The sequence below is a fragment of the Sarcophilus harrisii genome, chromosome 6, assembly GCF_902635505.1.
Source record: "Sarcophilus harrisii chromosome 6, mSarHar1.11, whole genome shotgun sequence".
Taxonomy (NCBI): Eukaryota; Metazoa; Chordata; class Mammalia; order Dasyuromorphia; family Dasyuridae; genus Sarcophilus; species Sarcophilus harrisii.
In genome coordinates, this window is record NC_045431.1 from 133,186,256 (window position 1) to 133,205,514 (window position 19,259).

General features: G+C 36.0%; 1 protein-coding gene across 1 annotated transcript in view; it reads right to left on the minus strand.

Annotated features, from left to right (window-relative positions):
- ARHGEF38 (Rho guanine nucleotide exchange factor 38) overlaps positions 1–19,259 on the minus strand; it is a 108,402-nt gene that overhangs the window by 13,546 nt on the left and 75,597 nt on the right. Inside the window, exons 6-10 of the mRNA XM_031941662.1 lie at positions 14,066–14,265; positions 13,540–13,673; positions 7,679–7,783; positions 5,557–5,679; positions 1,596–1,907 (exon numbers count right to left, since the gene is read on the minus strand). Coding sequence (XP_031797522.1) covers positions 1,596–1,907; positions 5,557–5,679; positions 7,679–7,783; positions 13,540–13,673; positions 14,066–14,265 — 874 coding nt within the window. The remainder of the gene's footprint in view (positions 1–1,595; positions 1,908–5,556; positions 5,680–7,678; positions 7,784–13,539; positions 13,674–14,065; positions 14,266–19,259) is intronic.

Consider the following 19,259-nt stretch of genomic DNA (forward strand, 5'->3'; position numbering starts at 1 on the left):
GATCCTGGCCAAGAAATTTAATCTCTGCCTCAATTTTCTCAACTGTAAAATGAGAATAATAATAGTACCTACCTCACAAGGTTGTTCTGAGGATGAAATGAGATAATATTTGATAATATTCAGTGGCTGGCACATATTAAGTACTTAATAAATGCTTGTTTTCTTCCCTTTCTTTCCTTCTTTCCTCTCTTCTTTCTTTCCTATACCTGTCCTTACAAAGAAGGCAACTAGCATATACTGATTCAGTTTTCCTAGAGTTCACAAATATGGTTATCTAAAGAAATTTAGTGTGAAATTAGTTTTAGGTAAAGAAAATTTCTAGGAAAAACTCAAGTCAAAACAGTGGATGTTAAAGCATTAATCCCCTTTCTGAATATTTTGGATTCCACCTTTAATTTTCCTGGGTGAGAAAACCAGAAATACAATTGAGTGAGAAGTGCTAGCCCTCTAGAAAAAGATGAACTGATGGGGATAATTAAAGAATAGTAAGGTCTTACTTGCAGTTTTATGGAAATAAATGCCAAGATCTTATGATCTTGAAGATTTATTTAATGGACAATAGAGAATTTGTCTTATTTAAGCTTTGTATCTTCTCTACCTCCCTCCACCTAGACTGTGAGTATTATTTTCCTTAAGAAGGCTCAGAGAATTTGAATTAGTTGCTCTGGTTCCACAGCTAAGTATTAGAGCCAGGGTCTGAATTCACATTTCCCGCAAGTCCAGCACTCTCTTGCCTTTCTTTTTCTTTCTTTCTTCTTTCTTTCTTTCTTTCTTTCTTTCTCTCTTTCTTTCTTTCTTTCTTTCTTTCTTTCTTTCTTTCTGTCTGTCTGTCTGTCTTTCTTTCTGTCTGTCTGTCTGTCTTTCTTTCTTTCTTTCTGTCTTTCTGTCTTTCTGTCTTTTTTAGAGGCACTTGGGATTAATTGATTTGCCTAAGGTCACACAGTAAACATTAAGTGTCTGAGTCACATTTGAACTCAGGTTCTCCAGACTCCAAGATCAGTGCTAGCTGTACCACTGTACCAACTAGCTGCCCCTCTCTTGACTTTCTAATGAGATAAAGAACTGAGAGCTAATTCCACCAAAGAGAAAACAAAAACAAAAAACAATATAGACCTTATTTTCTGTTCCCTACCCCACTCCCCAATTCTCCCCCTCAAAGGCAATCTCTTCTCCCTGTGGGAAGAACAAAAGGCCTAACAAATAATGGTTTGACATTCATTCAACCTATGTTATTACACTGAGATGACCTTTTTGGATCTATAGCTTAATAGTTATGATTTAACATTTTGGACTTGCCATTCTTGAACAGAATACAAAAGATAAACTGAAAAGATTGTGTTTTTCTGGTTGGGTTGGGCACTTGCCCTTGCTATCTGGAGAAAAGATTTACAAATGAAATAATGAAATACTGGTGGAAGTCAAAGCAAAAGCAACTCTTTTAGTAACGGGTAGGGAAAAGAGATAAGGTAAAAAGAAAAGCAGGCTATTTTTGGTGGGGATGGGAATAAAGGGAGAAACAAATAGGGCTTTATTTCATAGGTGCATGGTTTCTAATAGCTGCTTCTTGCCCATGTAGAGAGAAAGAATCTGCTTACTGGCATGACTGTGGAATAAGGTTTCAAGGCTATGAACATCAGATCCCTGAGGAGGGTGACAAAACAGTAGAGACAATTCAGCAGGACTTGCCGAACAGCTTGATTGAACACCTGGAGCTCCTCCACAAGCTGAGCGTTAAGAGCTTCATAGTCCTTCCTTGCCAGGTCTGAGTCATCACCTGCTGAGCACTGTGTATAGCCATTGTAATCTAGCAGTTTGTCATAGCGCTTCTGGATGAGTTTCTGGGGTCCTGGAAATAAGGACTGCAGGGCCAATAGTGGGGTCAGGACCAGCCTGTGTAAGTGAGCCACCTGCCAAAGGGAAATAGTCTCATTACAGGGAGAATAACAACCAATTACCTTGTACAGTTATGTTCTCAGTGCATTTTTCTTCTTTCTAGATGCTCTTGGGAAGTTAGCAAACAGAAAAAAGAGGAAAAAATAAAATTAATAATGAGATTGAATGATGATTGATAGCCTATCATGTGGGTGAGAGAAATAAAGGTAACTGGAACACCCAACATCCTCAACACTAGAAAAGAAAAAAAAAACAGACCAAAGTTAAAAATAAGAAGGAAGAGGAGAGTTATGGAACAAAAAAAGAAAACAAAAATACTATGTCATTGAACCTCACTCCTTTCTCTTCTTTACTGCATCTCTTCTCAATCTCATCATGAGCTGTGATTTTGGTGTTTGAAATTCTCTCTTCCCACAATCCAATCTCCCTGCAGAGCTACTCCTTAATTCCTCATACCCACACACCCCCAACTATTTCTGAACCTGAAATTTAATACTCCTTCCAGTTTCCTGTTCTCTTCCATTCCACAGCTCAGACTCCATAACTACTACATCCCTTCTGTGTCCTCTTATTGCTACTGGAAGAGAAATAATGAATGACTCATGAAATAACTACCTATTCATCCCCTCTCCCATAAGGCTGTAGCATCTCTAGAAAGATCTTGACATAGGTATTTCCTTTTCCTTTTCTTTTCTTTTCTTTTTTTTGAGGGGGAAAGGAGGGAATCATATCTGATAATGTTTGCAATGGAAATTGACCACAAAACAATTGCCTGTTAAGGAAAAAAAAAATCCCAAACCTCTCAGATGATTTCTACTCTATTTTTGGCTCTATAGCAAGATCATGTTAATGTTAGTAGCGTTTGTCCTCAGGTCACATTACATCACATTACATTGATTTGCTGTCCTAGCACTGGTTATATTCCTCCATCCCCTTTTTTCTACTTCTGTTCCTAAGGTCATCTGTCATATAGCATGCTGCTTTCCCTACTTTTGTTCACATTGGCTCTTTCATGGAAAGGGTGATACCCAAGTAAATATGGCAATGTGATCTGATGGAAAGAAACTCTGAAGTGAAAGGTTGCCAGTTCAAATCCTACCTTCCTTTTTTTTTTTTTTTAACTGTGTTTATTAGGCAAATTATTCAGTCCTCCTTGATCTGGCTGTTCATATCAGTAAAATGAAAAGATTGGGCTCAAGGGTGTTCCACCTTTGAATCTTTGAACTTAGATTCATCATCATAACATTAAACCTGGTATCTCTCTTTAATCCAGAAGACAACCTTAGGAAAGCAGCTGGGTACATTAATTATCTCTAATGGCTCCTGTTAGATTTGTCTGTTACTCTAAGAAAATCTGTAAGAAAGGAGGAAACCAATTTCTTATTGACATCAGGCAATAGAGGTAACACTGATTAAGATTTGATTACTAGCACGTGAAACAATCAATATGTATCTCCATGGAGTGGAATGCGTCCTTTGGCCCAGGGAAAAATTTATGTAATTTGTTTGAGATAAATTACTATGTTCGTGTCTTGTCTGGAACTTTCAGATAATGTAATTATAATAGCATTTCCTATTTCTTCCAAGTGACCTATAATGAATATCTGATGCCCTAGGAAATAGGAAAATGGCCTACTGTTGGAACTAATTGGGATCAAATCAATGATGGTACCCTAGACACTTCCTTTGCTGAATTATAGTCATCACCTAATAATTACATAAAAAGGCACCAGGGAAATAGGAAAGAGCCCAAAGACCTTATCTGTAGGAAAGCAAAGTATACTATTTATTAGATAGCCACTTTCATTTCATCAATCTATTTGTCTACATGTACACATATCCCTATGTATAATATATAAAATTATTATTCTTATACAATGAAACATACAGGCCTGGGAGGAAAAAAAAGCATCTACTCTTGCTGCCCATGCCATGCATCTTTCCAGTGGTGCAGAAGAACTATCAGTTTTAAAACAGTTGCCTTCCCATCTCAAAAATAAATAAAATTAATCCAACAAAGGGAGTAAACATAATTATTCATTGAACCACATTAAGTTAAAATTAAATGTAGTTAAAATTTAGATTAAATTAAAATTAGTTTTATCTTATATTAAAATATGTAATCAGCATAAAATTTAAAAATAAATTTTAAAAGTAAATTTTAAAAATAAAATATAATTTTAAAATTTTAAATTATATTAAGTCCCACCACCTAAATATTTTCTCGACTTAGCAAATTTGATTACTGAGGTATTCAAGATCCCTAGGTATTGTTTTTCACAAGATTCTGTTATTTAATCAGAAAAGCATCTGGATGTGGAATTAGGAGACACTTGTGTTAGAATCAGACCTCTAACTCTCATTAACTGAGCCTGGACAAGTCATGTAACCTTTTTCAGTTTCTACTTCTTCATCTGTAAAATGGGACTTATTATGGATTCTGCTTCACAATATTGTGAGAATTGAATGAAACAATAAGTCAATGTTTTATAAGTATTAATTAGATATATAAATGGCAGGTGTTATAATGGCAGGTTTTTACTGATTTCACCCCTCCCCCTACTCTACATTCCACTCAAACTGGTCAGTTTTATGCTCACCCTACCCTACTCAACATCCCATCTTCAGTCTCTGTTACTTTGTACAGATTATTATCCCCTATTCTGTCCTTCCTTACCTCTGTTTCTTGGTGCATTCTCTTAAAGTGTTGCTAGTGTTCTCATTCTCCCGTCACTCTCCATGTTATTCCATTCTTGGTATTTTTAAAATATGTTTTATCTTTATTTATCTGTCTATGTATCTACTTCTCCCCCCTCAGCAGACTATAAGTTTCTTGAGGACAAGGAAAATATTACTTTTGCCTTTTTTCTTTTAATAAAGTGCCTATTACAGAAAGTGCTTAATAAATTCTTGATTCAAATTAAATTAGGATATACTAAAATAAATTATTGCCAACCTCATTTTTTTAAATTCTCTAGTTGCCCATCTTGGAAGTGCAGTGGCTACTCACAGGTCCAGTTCCTCTGCTGTTTGGCATGTAAACTTTGACCTGGTTTGCTTTTAACTAGATTGATTTGCCTGATCCCATTCAGATTTACACCTACTGTACCCAGGAGTCTTGAGAGCTAGTATTTCTCTAACCTTGGTGCCCCTTCTTCCCACACCTCTCCAGTAATAAGAATTATAGTCATGACAGACAACCATTAGCCACCTATTAAAAGAGAATTCCATAAAAGATTATGTGATTTTCTTGTATTTTAATGTAGACTCAATATAAGTACTCTCTATAAACTCTCCAAGAAGAGTAATAGAAATAATAAATCCTTATAAAACTATTTTGTAACAAATCTTTCCAAGATGGAGAAAAAAGCCAAATTTTGACTTAAGTCAGGAGACCTAAGAACCCAACCTGAATTTACATTACAGTAAAAATAAACAACCCCCCCAAAAAAAAAAACCCTCAGTAATTCACTTTTAAAACTTTGATGATTAAATCAGATCCTTCAGAAAGTTTTCTGATATCTTGATATCTTTATCTTCCCTGACCCACAACTTTGATGTGAATTATAGTTAAAAGGGTCAACCTTTAATAATAAAGAAAAATACTTGTTTAAAAATCCTTACACCATAACTTTCCTTTATTCATGGGTTTAAAGAACTTACAAAATCTTCACAAGGATTTGGGAGCTTGCTTAGGGTAGCTGAATAGTCACTGTCCTTAGCATCCTTGTCACATGAAATAACATGCAGCTCTGTCACAGTCTGGGCAGCTAGGGGCATGGCATCCTAAAACATAAAGAAAAACTGACAATGGTTAAATCCTCTAGGGATCATCATTCAGCATTTTACTAAGATATATTTCATACAACCCAAGGAAAGTGCCTTCATCATCAATGAGAAGCAAGTCCACCCATAACTATACGCCACATGCTAAATGTCCTCATGGCTCTTATTTCTATATTATATTAACTTCCTGTCTCCTCTCACTATCTTTCTTCTATCCAGTATTCTCTTATTCATTTTGCCCTATCACAATTTCAAATCAGCTGTTCCTTTGATTTATCTCCAGAGACATATAGGAAAAAATAAGAGGGCAAGTTTTTGCAGTAGCTGCTATCCCACTAAACACTTCACTGGTTTTGTTCACCTATGGTTGTAAAGCGCTCTCAACACATTTGTTGCTTATTTTTATTGTTTGCCTTTAACACTTAGGCTCAAAGGCCAAGGATACAAAGTCAGTGTTGTGGCTTAGCGAGAAAATAAAAATATTGGGTAAATGTAGGGGGCCACAGATAGTGGGGGAACTCTGAATGAGGTATAAGACCCTTCAGCTCAGAGGGAACCTGCTAACAGTGTCTGGTTCGGCTCCCATCTTCCCTAAGGGCTCTCAGGCTTCCTGAGAAGTCAGGAGGTGGTGATAACCTGTGTTGTAATTGAAGCAGAGGGATCAGGTGGAAGAGTGAGACTAGGTGGCAAACTACATACAATAGCAAGTTGTTTATGTGGTCCCACATGCCTAGTATGTCTTAGCACATGCCCAGTGTTGCTTTGGTTATGTAAGGGTATGAGGGTATATAAGGGTGAGAGAACTTGGAATAAACAGATTCCATATTTTATCCATCCTTGGGAGTCTCGCTTCATTACTCCTCCTCTAAGACAGTATGTATTTTCACCCTGGCATGGGGACTATAGAAAGCAGAGTACGTTTTGTCACCTCAACTTGGGGGCTCTAGAAAAAAGCAGTACACAACAGGTAAACTTCATGCCAGGATATCTTCAGTCACTGTTGTCTAATGAAGTGGACATGGCTAATTAATTATTTCAAATTGGTGAATCTTTCATGATCTCCAAACAGAGGATTAGATGTGATGATGAGATCTTGTCAATTTTAGTATCTTCCAATACCAGTGACTAAAGTACCGGCAACCTGTCCTTTGATTTTATAAAGGGTGGCCAAGGTAGAAAGTGGTAAAATTCAAATTAAAAAATGTTTTTGTTCTAAGGATTTTATTTGCTATTTGGTATTTATGATACTATATAAGTACTGTGTTACCAAAAAATGGATATATGAAATCGATTTTAGCACATTAATTTAGCACAAAAGGTAAACAATTCTAATGAATTACCAATGAGAAAAAATGTTTTATATGTTACCAATTTTATTTCGTGTATTGCATTTTATAAGTTTATGGTTACTATGTTAGGAAAAGAATATTATCAGAATCAATGCTTTGTTATAAAGAATTTTATATAGAAAAGTGTATTTTCAGCAATTTGTATCTAAAGAGTATAGTTTTGATGGTTATAATCAAAAAAAGGTTATTTTTTCATAGGTTCAATTTTATCAATATTTGTGCTTATGATTTTTTCATCATTTTCTAGAAACATTACCCCTATGAAAGTTGAGAATTGAATATATGTATGTGTATATGTGTATGAATATGTATAACATATATACATATATAAAGCATTTTTATATATTATTTAAATCAGCCTCTTACTGACTGAATTATATGAATTTTCTACATACATTTCTAATTACTCTCAGTGATATCATGGATTTTCATGATATTTAGAGTGTTCACCATTATTTTAAAAAGCATTTTTTTTTTTTTTACTACTGACAATCTCCATAATTGAAAGTCATCTAATCAGCCTGCTCCTCAGACCTCACATGGTCCATGGTATCACATAGGTGACTATACAACCGACACTATCACATGATGGCAACTAAAGGTGAAGTACCCCATCTTAGAAACATCAAAAATAACCATGAAATACCCACCTGTATGTGTTGAAGGCAGAATGAAATGTTCTTCACACAATTCCTGACGGTTTTTTCTAAATGTCTAAACAGTTTTTCTTCTCTGTTAAAGGTTCTGTCTTTCACCTAAAATATATTTTCATTATTTTTACTTTTTTCTGGTATAAAAGCAAATCTCCTAATGATGTTATGCAGTGTGAATAGAACTTTAACTAGGAATACTGGTTCTCAGAGTAAGTTGAGTTGAACAAGAGTGAAGAAGGGCATAGAGGAGAGTTTTATCCATCATGTCAGGAAACCTTTATTATGAGAGCAGGAATTAAGGGGTTGTGATGACAGGCTGAGAAAGGGATGCCATGCAGCATGGCTTGCAAAATACTGCTTTGTGTGGGGACAGAAAATTAAAAAGATCCCCCCAAAAGAAGCATATACTACTCCTAGAAATGGACTTTTATCTCCTGTAGCAAAATTCCAGTCACCCTACCATCATTACCACCTTCGAGTGTTTAAATGTTTTTATCACTGTCACCAAAATATGATAAATATTCAATGATCATATATGAAATTTCCCCAGTGGTTGAACATGTACTGAAATAATCATTAAATAGGAACATGCTATTTTTTAGTTTCCCTGTTTTCTGTTATTATTGTCCAAAGCTGCCTAATAGTTTAGCCTGCTTGAAAGTTTTTCCATAATTACCTTTTTTGGTTAAGATTTTTTGATCTGCCATTCTATTCTAGTAGAGCATGCAAAGGTTATTTCCAGAACATCCTTGAGTTTATACTTACAGAATTATGTGTTAATACTTCTAGCAGTTCATGATGTAGGTGGTGTATCACCCTAAGGAAAGCAAGTTTGGCTGTTGGCACAACCCTCCCTATGATAACTGGTGATACATCATAGACAATGATATAGCATCTACCTTTCAGGATTATTGTGAGGATAAAATGAGAAATTTATGAAGTGTTTTGCAGACCCCAACATGCAGGTTTTTATTATTAAAGCTGTTTCAGAACTAGCCTAGCTAAGTTTATCTCTATATTGAGCATAAGATGAGTTTTTTGGCCAAAACAATTTACAAAGACATTCTAAATTTTAAACGTGTTATGAACTGAATTGCTGAGGATAGTATACATACAAGTGATAGTATGAATCCTCACAGTATGTAGAAATATATATTTAGAATTAGAAGAGACTTTAAAAGTCATCTGATCAAATAGTAATTTTTAGTATCAATCATTCGTTATTATTATGAATAAAGAAAAGTATTTCTCAGTCACCAACGAAATGCTAAGGATTTTTTTGGGGGGAAGGAAAGATAAAGAAGGAGAGTAAGCTAGTAGTTAAATTTATATTTTCAAGGGTGTATGGGATCTCCCCATGCAAAAACTTCCTAAACTGATATAAAGCAAAAATTTGTCTATAACCTACAACTTTAAGAATAGCCTTGAGGCACTAAGAGGCTAAATAATTTGTTCCTGGAAGGAAGCTTTTTCACTCTGAGTCTGATCTGTCTCACAATCTGTTTGCATATAGAAAGGGCTAGCCTAAGAAGCAGGAAGTACTGGGTTCTAATACTGCTACTGTCACATCATGACTGAGGCATGTTCAAGTCAAATATAACCCATGTTCTCAATGTAAGGGATAGCTTCCACCAACAGTCCTATTTGTGAGAGCTGCTGATTGGAGTCTCATCTCTCCTGCTATCTTACCCACTTTGTGAAAGTAACAAAATCTGATGAGAATCAAAATTCCTTTTGGGCTACAAAAGTCTATTTTAAAGTACTAGTTTGATTTGAGGAGGAAAAATAATTGTTTTAGAATTTAGAACTAGAAAAAATCATAGAAGGCATTTGGTTCAAGCTTTTTCTTTTTATAGACGAGGAAACTGTGTTCTGGAAGCAGGGAGGGACTTGCTCAAGGATTCACAAGGTATTATGTAACAGACTTGATTCAGACTCTGTTCTAACTCCAAGTCAAATGCTCTGTTTGCCATGCTGCTTCGATTTTCCCAAGGGCCAAAAGATCATAAACACATGTGATTTGCATATATTTAAAATACATTGCTTTATGGAATGGAAGTTTCTTGAGAACAGGAGTTGTCTGTATCTCGAGCACCTAGGATAGTGTCAGCAAATATATTAGATTCTTAAAACATGCTTTTGGTATGAATAACCAATCTTAGTGTTCAATTTTATTATTGATACCCTTGGAGATACAGAAGGGAATTGTAAAAAAAAAAAAGGTTTTGGATTAAGAATATCTTTGTTAGAAATATCACCTGGCTCTAGAATCAGAGGGATTAACTCCAAATCCCACTTTTTATGCTTATAGCCTAGGGGACTTTGAGCAAACCACTCAATTTCCCTGGGTCCCAGTTTATTTGTCTGTATAGTGGAGGTGATGGTCGATTACATGACTCTCTGGGGTCATTTCCAGCTCTGCATCAATTATGAACCAGTTAAAGTAAAATGGGAAAAAAAAAAAAGTCATCAACCTGGAATTAGGAAGACCTGAGTTCAAGTTCATCTTCTGAAATATACTAGCTTTGTGACCCTGGACAAGTCTGCCTTAATTTCCTCATTTGTAAAATGAGCTGGAGAAGGAAATGGCATATCACTCCAGTGTCTGCAAAAAAAGCCCAAAATGGCACAAAGAGTCTAACCAACTGAAAGGACTGAACACCATACCAATGCTGAATGGTTAGTAGTTCATACCAAAGGAACACAAATACAATTAAATTATCTCCTTAATCATTAGTTATAATGATTCTAATGAATAAACAGGGCCAGTCTTTTTACGCTGATGAAATTGCATTAAAATCATGGTTCCACAGATTTAATGTTAGAAACAACCTACGAGTCCAGCCCATAACTAATAAGAGTTCCCTTCACAAATTCTGAATAAGTGAGTGACCATCTAGACTTGGCTGGGAGATGCTGGTTAATCCCCTCCTTATTTGTGAAACCCATTCCACCTTGGGATATTCTCTAATAATCAAGAAAAAAATTTTTACCTCCTGTGTAAAAAACAAAACAAAACAAAAAACTCTCCTGATTCCCTTAATGCTAGTGTCTTTCAAAGTTGGCTCCAATGTACCAATTTATAAAGATGTTTGCATGTTCTCTCCCACCATTAGAATGTGAGCTCCTCCAGAAAAGGGACAGTTTTTTCCTTGCTTTTTTTGTATTTATCACAAGTGTTAAACAAGATGTCTGGCACATAATTGATGCTTAATAATTTGTTTTTTACTTCTTGATTTGATCTGACTTACTACAGACTTAATTTTTCCACTCTGTAACTCTTAATATTTTGTTTCTTCTATCTTCTTGATCAAGCAGAACAAATTGAATATCTCCTGAATGAGACAACCTTTCAAACCTTTCGGAAACATAGCTGAAGCCCATTATCATAATAATACCAACCCTTCTCTTTGACTAAAAATTTCTAATTCCTTCAACTGATCTTTGAGAAACATGACCCTGAGGCCCTTCCCTATCCTGGGTACCTTCATATGCACAATCTCTAGCTTATCAATGTTCCTCTTTAAATATGGCAACTAGACTAGAGTATATTTTATTATCCTAGATAGTTCCTGACTAGAGTAGAATACATGCGGATGATCTACTATTTCCCAATTCCAGAACACCAAGACACTCGGTTTTTCTTAATGTTTTTCTTAAAACACATTTTGTTTGCTCTTCTACAAAAAAATTAATAATAATAACAGACTCAGAGCCCATGCACTTTGTTGGTATTCAATGCTAAGGGAGCTAAACGAAAGCACTTAACTCTTTGGGGACCCCATAGAGGATTTGTGGGAGGATTTCACACAGAAAATATGGTTATGAATTAGGAAAAGAAGATCCTCATAGGGTAAACACATAGTCTGAGTGAGGAATATGGAAAGGAAAGGAGGATTCTTTTTGGCAAAGAAGAGCGGTATATTGGCCATAAATTCAGGATTTTTTAGGATGGTCCCAGTTTCAAGAAAAAAACCAGAGAAGGGAAGAGACAATATAAGGATTATTATTGGTAACCAAAGGACCTGAGTTTATTCAATTTCTTTGTTTGCCTCTTATTGTCACTGATTATTTGGAAGGAAACAGAGGTTAAACGGACCTAGCAAAAGCTAGCAAAGTCTTTGAGGTTAGATTTTAATTCAGGGTTTCCTATTTCAGATCCAAGGCTTTATCTACTGCACCACCTAACTATTTATAGTTTACTGTTTAAATCTCTATAAAATGGGAGACACTAGCATTAAGGGAATCAGGAGAAACTTTAGTTTCCAGCTCTAAATCTGTGTGGGGGGGGGGGGGGGGAAAGAATATCCTCTGTTAGCTCATGAGTCCCAATTTTTGGTTCAAGGAATGTGTTAATATGGACACCATCAACATATGTACCTTAGGACTTTTTTGGTACTAGCTAGTACATTTGTTGCCTTTTCTTGTGCTCATCCTTCATCCTCCCCATTTTTAATAGAAACTAAAAGTAGATGCTTTTTCATTATTTAGAGCCTAAAGAAATCATTTGATCTAAACCCTTTATTTTACAAATGAGGACTTCATTTGAGACATATAATACTGTTTACTGTATGCAGAGCCCTCTGCTAAGTGTTTGTTGGAAGGGATACAAAATTTCCTTAAGGTAGGTTTTGTTTTGTTTTGTTTTGTTTTTTCTGAGGCAATTGGGGTTAAGTGACTTGCCCAGGGTCACACAGTTAGGATGTGTTAACTGTCTGAGACCAGGTTTGAGACCAGGTTTGAACTCAGGTCCTCCTGACTTCAGGACTGGTGCTCTATCCACTGCACCATCTAGGTGCCCCCTTTTAAGGTAGTTCTTAATTGCTATCTAATGAAAAGACAAGATACCGATGGAGATGGTAGTAATAACAACACATATGTCAGATGAGATAATGTGTAAAGCACACTACCAATCTTAGAGCATTATACTTTATTATCATTATTATTATTTTGAGAGACACCATAACACAGTGGATAATAAGTGGTCCTTGGAGGTCAGCCTGGAGGAAGACATGGATTCAAATCCTTTCTTTAACACATAATGACTTTGGGACCTTGGGCAAGTCAATTAATCAACTGGTCTAGGCAACTTTCTAAGACTAAGTCATCAGAAAAGTTACAGCCTGAAGTGGGATAGAAAGTTTACTCTTCTGGGAGTTCCCTTTATTAAAGAGATCCTGTCTCTAAACCTGTGCCTATTATTACTATTGATTATTATTAAATTTCTTTAGAAAAGCTTTCCTTGCAACAATCTTGGTACATTAAAGCAGTGGTGTCAAACTTAAAAAGAAATGGGGCCATTAAACCATACATAAGGATCATTGTGGGCTACATATTGACTTATAAAACAATATATTAATATTGTATATATATATATATATATATATTTTTTTAATTTTGTTAAGCATTTTTATTTACTTCTGACAGTACTCAGGAGTATTAGGAGCTATCTGGGATTACTGGACTATCCCAAAGGGTTACCAAGGAAAATACTAAGTGAGGGGGGTAGCTAGGTGATGCAGTGGATAGAGCACCAGCCCTGAAGTCAGGAGAACCTGAATTCAAATCTGGTCTCAAACACTTAACACTTCCTAGCTGTGCTGCACTAAGCAATTCACTTAACCCCAGTTGCCTCAGGAAAAAAAAAATAACTAAGTGAGGTCTAAAAGGGAAGGCTATTATCAAATGATGAGTGTGTATATGTGTGTGTGTATGTGTGTGTGTGTGTAAAGGGCCTCTGAAAATATGAGGCCATCTGGGAAATGTATCACACTCATCCCAGTATGCTAGGGACAGATCTAATTAATAAGAACAACATGGAAAGGAAAAAAAATCTCTAAAATAAGAAAAATGACTACCTGAGATTCTCCTCTCGTCAAAATCTTTAGATGATTAGTCACCCTTTTGGATTTCTTGCTAATTGAATGGATATTCAGTTTGGAAAATTTATCTTTGAGGGATTCATCTTCATCATTCTTCTTGTATTTCAGAACTGGAAGAGAAGATTCCACTGATACGTTCAGATACAGATAAGGGATATACAAGCCCATTCCTCATTAGATTTTCAAAAGAGACTTAGGTAAAAAAGCATGAAAATAAAGGAATCACAGATTCTCTGAATTTCAATTTTAGGGCCCTTTGAGGCTATCTAGAAATTCTCATAATGTCATTCACATTGGTTCCTTCTGCCTTATCTGCCCCCTGGTGAACATGACAAAAACCAAACCTTCCTGGTCCCATTACTTTAAACTAGCTCTCAATTGAGGGTGCTTATAGAATTTGAGCAAACTGCTTTCCTAGCCACAGATGATCATATCCCAAGATAATAACAATTGTACTACCATCAAGAGAAAACAGCTCAACTTTTCCATGTTTCTTTCCTACCCAGATCTTTCCTTCTTTTAAATTCATTGATGTTCACATTAATGTCTTTCATTGCAGCTAAGGCATCTTCCAGCTCTTTGTAATCTGGGTGAGAAGGAGGAGTTGAGTTCCGCAGTTCACAGAGCAGTAAAGGATACTTCATCACCCGCTGAACTGGCTTGATGAGCAGGGATCCCATATCCAGCAGATTGGGTTTGCCTCTGAAATATAAACATCTAACATAAGAAAGCAGTTTCAAGAAGGGGCAATTTTGCTTACTCATCCTGTTTTTCTTATTCTTGGCTGCAGAAAAACTAAAACCAGAATAAGAGTGAAGAGAGCTAAAGAGTTTAAGAGGACCGTGTCACTGTTAAGTCACACCCTACTAATGGCAAACTTTAATAATAACTTCCAACTCTGCCATTTGTTCTTCACAACCCTGGTGTTATTATTTCTGTTAGAGAATTAAGACCTTGAAGATAGATAAAGAACTCTGCCCGAAGTCATATGGAAAGAAAAAAATATTTAGTAGGCATCCTTTGTATGTGCCAGACCCTTTACAAATATTATCTCATTTGGTTTTTACAACCTAAGAATATAGATATTATTATTCAGGCTGTAACTTACCCCACTATAGATAGTGGGGACAGGTAGGTGGTGAAGCACGTAAAGGGCCAAGCCTGGAGTTAGGTCAAATTGGCCTCAGACATTCACTAGCTGTATGATCCAAGTCACTTAATCCTGTTTCCCTCAATTTTCTTATCCAGAAATTCTAAAAGAAAAAAATATACTGAACAAATGTCTGAGTTCAGCACTTATCGTAGTACCTTGTAAAGTTTGCAAACCATAAAATATTATATAAGTGCTAGCTATTGTTATTTTTGACACATTAATTCTACATTTTAGTCCTTTCTCACTTAAATTCAATTCACTTACATGCCATGGCATCATCTCCCTGATGTCATGGTCCTCTTTGAGAAGGATGGATAACTAATAACATTCAGCATAGCCCTCCACTATGCAAGACCACAGAATGAGGATAGATTATCATGAAGTTACTTGATTTAAAAAAATACAACTTTTTTTTACGGCGGTGTTTAGAAAAAGAGTGGGAAACTATTTTAAACATTTCCCTAAGGAAACTTGGAGGATTTTCAAATCACTTTTTGGAAAGTCAGAAAAATGCAGATCACAGATTCAAAAACAAAACAAATAGTTGGGAAATGTATGTATGTATGTATGTAGGAGGGGAAACCATCAAAACCCTTTCTCAAAAATTTGTAGACTGATAACATTGTGTTTAAATATTTTTTGCACTTAACATTTTCTGATTTATATTATAATTAATAATACTCTTGGTAGTAATAATCACAGTAGCTAGCACTTGTATGATGTTTTATGGGTTTGCAAACTTTACAAATATAATCTCATTTGATTTTCACAGCTCTGGAAAATTGGTGCTATTATCCCCATTATACAGATGAGGAAATAAACAGAGATTGTAATTTGCCCAGAGGTAGTTTTGAGCAGGATTTGAACTCAAGTCTTCCTGACTAGAGGTCCAACAACAATTATTTGCATATATTATACATGTGTATATATGTGTACATATATTTGTATATGCTTCATACTAGACTGTTCCTTGAGAGCAGGGATTTTTTTTTTCTTGAATTCCTAGTACCCAGGACAGTTCCATGCAAATTTGTTGACTAAATTTAGTAAATAAATATTTTGAACAGTTCTTTAAAAAATGGTAATTGTCAAATAAAAAAGAATTGTGCAATTTCCAAGCTATGGCAGGTAAAATAAACCCCAAAACTTTTGCTACAAATGAATTAGATTTTACATCAAAAAGTACATCAAAACTGAATTTTTTTTACATAAACTAGATAAGTAGATGCTTTAAATATCCAGATGATTTGGATAACTTCTAACAAGTGTGGATAGATTGATGATATGTGTGGAGGACATCATGCTAAAGAGAAAAGGATAAATTGTCTCTGACCTCATGGTGGGAATACAAATACCCACAAATAAACAATTACACATATTTAATTTAAGAAGGCAGAGTGCATTGAGTGTTCTCTGGGGATGACCAGAAAGAAGGCTGAAAAAGGATTCCTGGAAAGTGTCACAGAAGAAGAGGCTTCAGGGCATCTAATGACCTTAAGAGGTAGGTGTAAATAATACACATTAGAGTCATTTGAGATCCAGAATATGGAGTCAGATAATCTGATTTTGAATACTGAAATAAGAGGACCTGATTTCAAATTCTGCCTCTGAGACTACTTTTATGATCTTGGGTAAGTCATTTAATTTCCTTGAGCCTTTGATTCCTCATTCATCAAATGAAGAACTTTAAATAAAAGGTCTTTGAAATCACTACCAGCCCTCAATCTATGAGCCTGTGGTTCTATGCCTAATATTCATAATATCTTAAAAACAAGTGATTTAACCTCTTACAGTATCCGATTTCTCATCTTTAAAAAATGAATTGACGTAGACTAGATGACCAACCAGACTTCCTTCCAGCTCATAAATATATGATACTGAAGTCCTACAGTTAAAAAAATAGGGAGCTGGTCAGTTAGACTTTTAAATCAGTAAGGCTCCTTTAAATACACAATTCAGGTTCATGAAATTCATTGGCTTGAATCAGGAAAAACAGAGTAGCAGAATGAATATGATTACGATTCCTAAAAACTCTGCTTTTAATTTTTAATTTTCAGGAACATTCTGCAAGGCTAAATAAACTATCTTGGTAATATACAAGAGCAATATGCACAAAACAAAAATAGGTATGTTGAAGAATGTCTCTGCATCTTTTTTTGAAGTCTATACCACAAAGTCCTATCTTGTCAAGACTAAAAATAAATTTAAAACCTCTCAATACTCCTAGACATTCGTATTCCTTCTTTTTCTTATCCCCTCCTCTGCATCAAAGACATTTTTTTCTTCCTGCTTCTCAAAGTAGAAAGCACAATTCTAAATTGTTATTGTTTCCCTTAAAAGCTTCACAAATGCAAATCTGTTCAAAAGCTCTTTCCTCATCAGAAAATCGCCTGAGTGACTTTTCTCCCTCAATTTGCACTTTGGCCAGCTGTGAAAGTGATAAGCAGCCCCTCTCTCCTAATATCTGCCTGACACAATATACCAATCTGTCAAGAAAGATAGAGGATTTTTTATAAAATAAAGACACCCTAGGGCACTCTATGCCACAAAGTTCAACTCGTCTAATTCCTCTCCCTAAGATTAACTCTTGATAACCCTGCCTCCCATATTAGCCCCGTTTCTGAGAAAGCCCTCTTCAGAGGGAGCTGGTGGCCAATTGACAAATGTCTGGATCATGTAACACAAGAGGATGGAGAACAGTCCTCATCCTTAACCAGTGCTGGACTGAAGGTTGAGATTGAATGTCATTCTCTTCTCTCTTACTCACATTTTCCTGAGAATTTAACAAGTGTTTCACAGCCCCAAGTAGCTACAATAATCTTATTACAAATCATTATTGACACTGACAAGTCAAGTAAACACAGCTGGCTCAGCTTTAGCAGCATCCCCTCCCCCATTCCCAGTTCATTGGAAAAGCACTTCACAATGAATATAATGAAATAAATTTGTGCTGAAAAATAATGGCATTTGACATTGTGAAAATTAAGGTAGAAAGAAGAGAGGAAGGGAAAATGGAAAAAAGGAAAGGCAGAGAGAGGAGAGTGAAAGGGAGAAGAGGAAGGAAGAGGAAGAAGGAGGAAGGAAGAGAGGGAGAAAAAGAAGAAAGGAAGGGATGGAGAGGGGGAGGAAGGCAAGAAGGCAGGAAGGAATTTGCAGATTGCCTTTTTTTTGTAGTACATAATGGGGAGAAGGGAAGAAAACAAAGAAAATCTAGTAAATATGGATTATGTTGGCTGATTTTCCTTCTGGGGTCAAAGGAGATAGGTCACGTTCAGTGCAACCAGGAGGTAATATTTGAGAGTCCCAGAAGTAACTTCTGTTGCCAGAAGAGACTGCATCATGGGCAGGACTCTAGCCATTTTGTGGTAGCTTTATAACGGGAGATGTCTCCCTCTCTGATTGGCTGTGTGCGTGTGACCTCATAGACCCTATATAAGCTCCATAGAAGAGAAGCTCAATCTCTTTTCACCTGGAGCTTTACTGGGAATAGGAACTAAGGGAATGCAGGAGGTCAAGGGTAGTATGTAGAGATGGGAATATAGATCCTGAGCTTGCATACAACTGCACTCAAGTGCTCTGTTGAGTTGCAACTGCTGTCTCTGTGAGGGACCCGAGGCCTCTAAAGGCCTCAGAAAGAGGTAAGCCCTGGGAATTAGGAGAGACTGGAAATAGCAAATGCAAAGATAAAACATTTGCATTCCTTGGACTTAATTCCCATATATGTCATAATTTTAATGTTCCTGAAATATATTAATGTGAGATCATCTTTCCTGAAAGATTTTTGAAGTGAATGAATTATACAATATCAAGGGATGAGCACTTGAACTTGGTATCAGATGTGGGTTCAAGTCTTGTCATTGATGCTTTATTAACTATGTGATGGTGACAAGTCAATTTTATGAGGTGCAAGAATTGAGGTGAGAGATCCCCTTTGTTCAGAGTTGCAGATCCTTTGTAAAAGAATTCACAAACCCGAAATCTGTGGCAAAAAGGGATTTTATTTCTACTGAGAAGACAACTTTCTAGGAAGACAGACTTCTTAGTGAGTAAGGAATATAGCCAAGGTGGGTTACACTGAGAAGAAAATATCTGCAGCAGTGGGCAAGGTCCTGTTAGGATATCTGTGAAGATTTGAGTTCAAAGTCACCTTTTATTTAGTTTTCTGAGGCTTTTTCAGGTTTTTCTCAAACTCCAAACTGGGAGCGACCGCTCTCAGGAACTAATCTCTGATTCTATAGAGGGTTGTGATTATGTCCCTGGCCAAGATTTTCAGCTGTATGAGACCACATAACTTGGAAAAGGTGTAGTCTGGGAAAGGTGTGCTTATCCCAGGGGAGAGCTTGATACCCTAAATCACCCTTCCCCCACAGATTAAAGGGGACACAGTTTCAGGCCCTCCCCCAAAGTTAAAGGGGACACAATTTATATCAAATTTACCCCTATGAACCTTAGTCCCTTCATCTATAAAACAGGATAATTTAAGTTAATTATATTTTAAACACTATACTGATATAAACTGAGATTTGGGAAAGGAAGGGTGGTC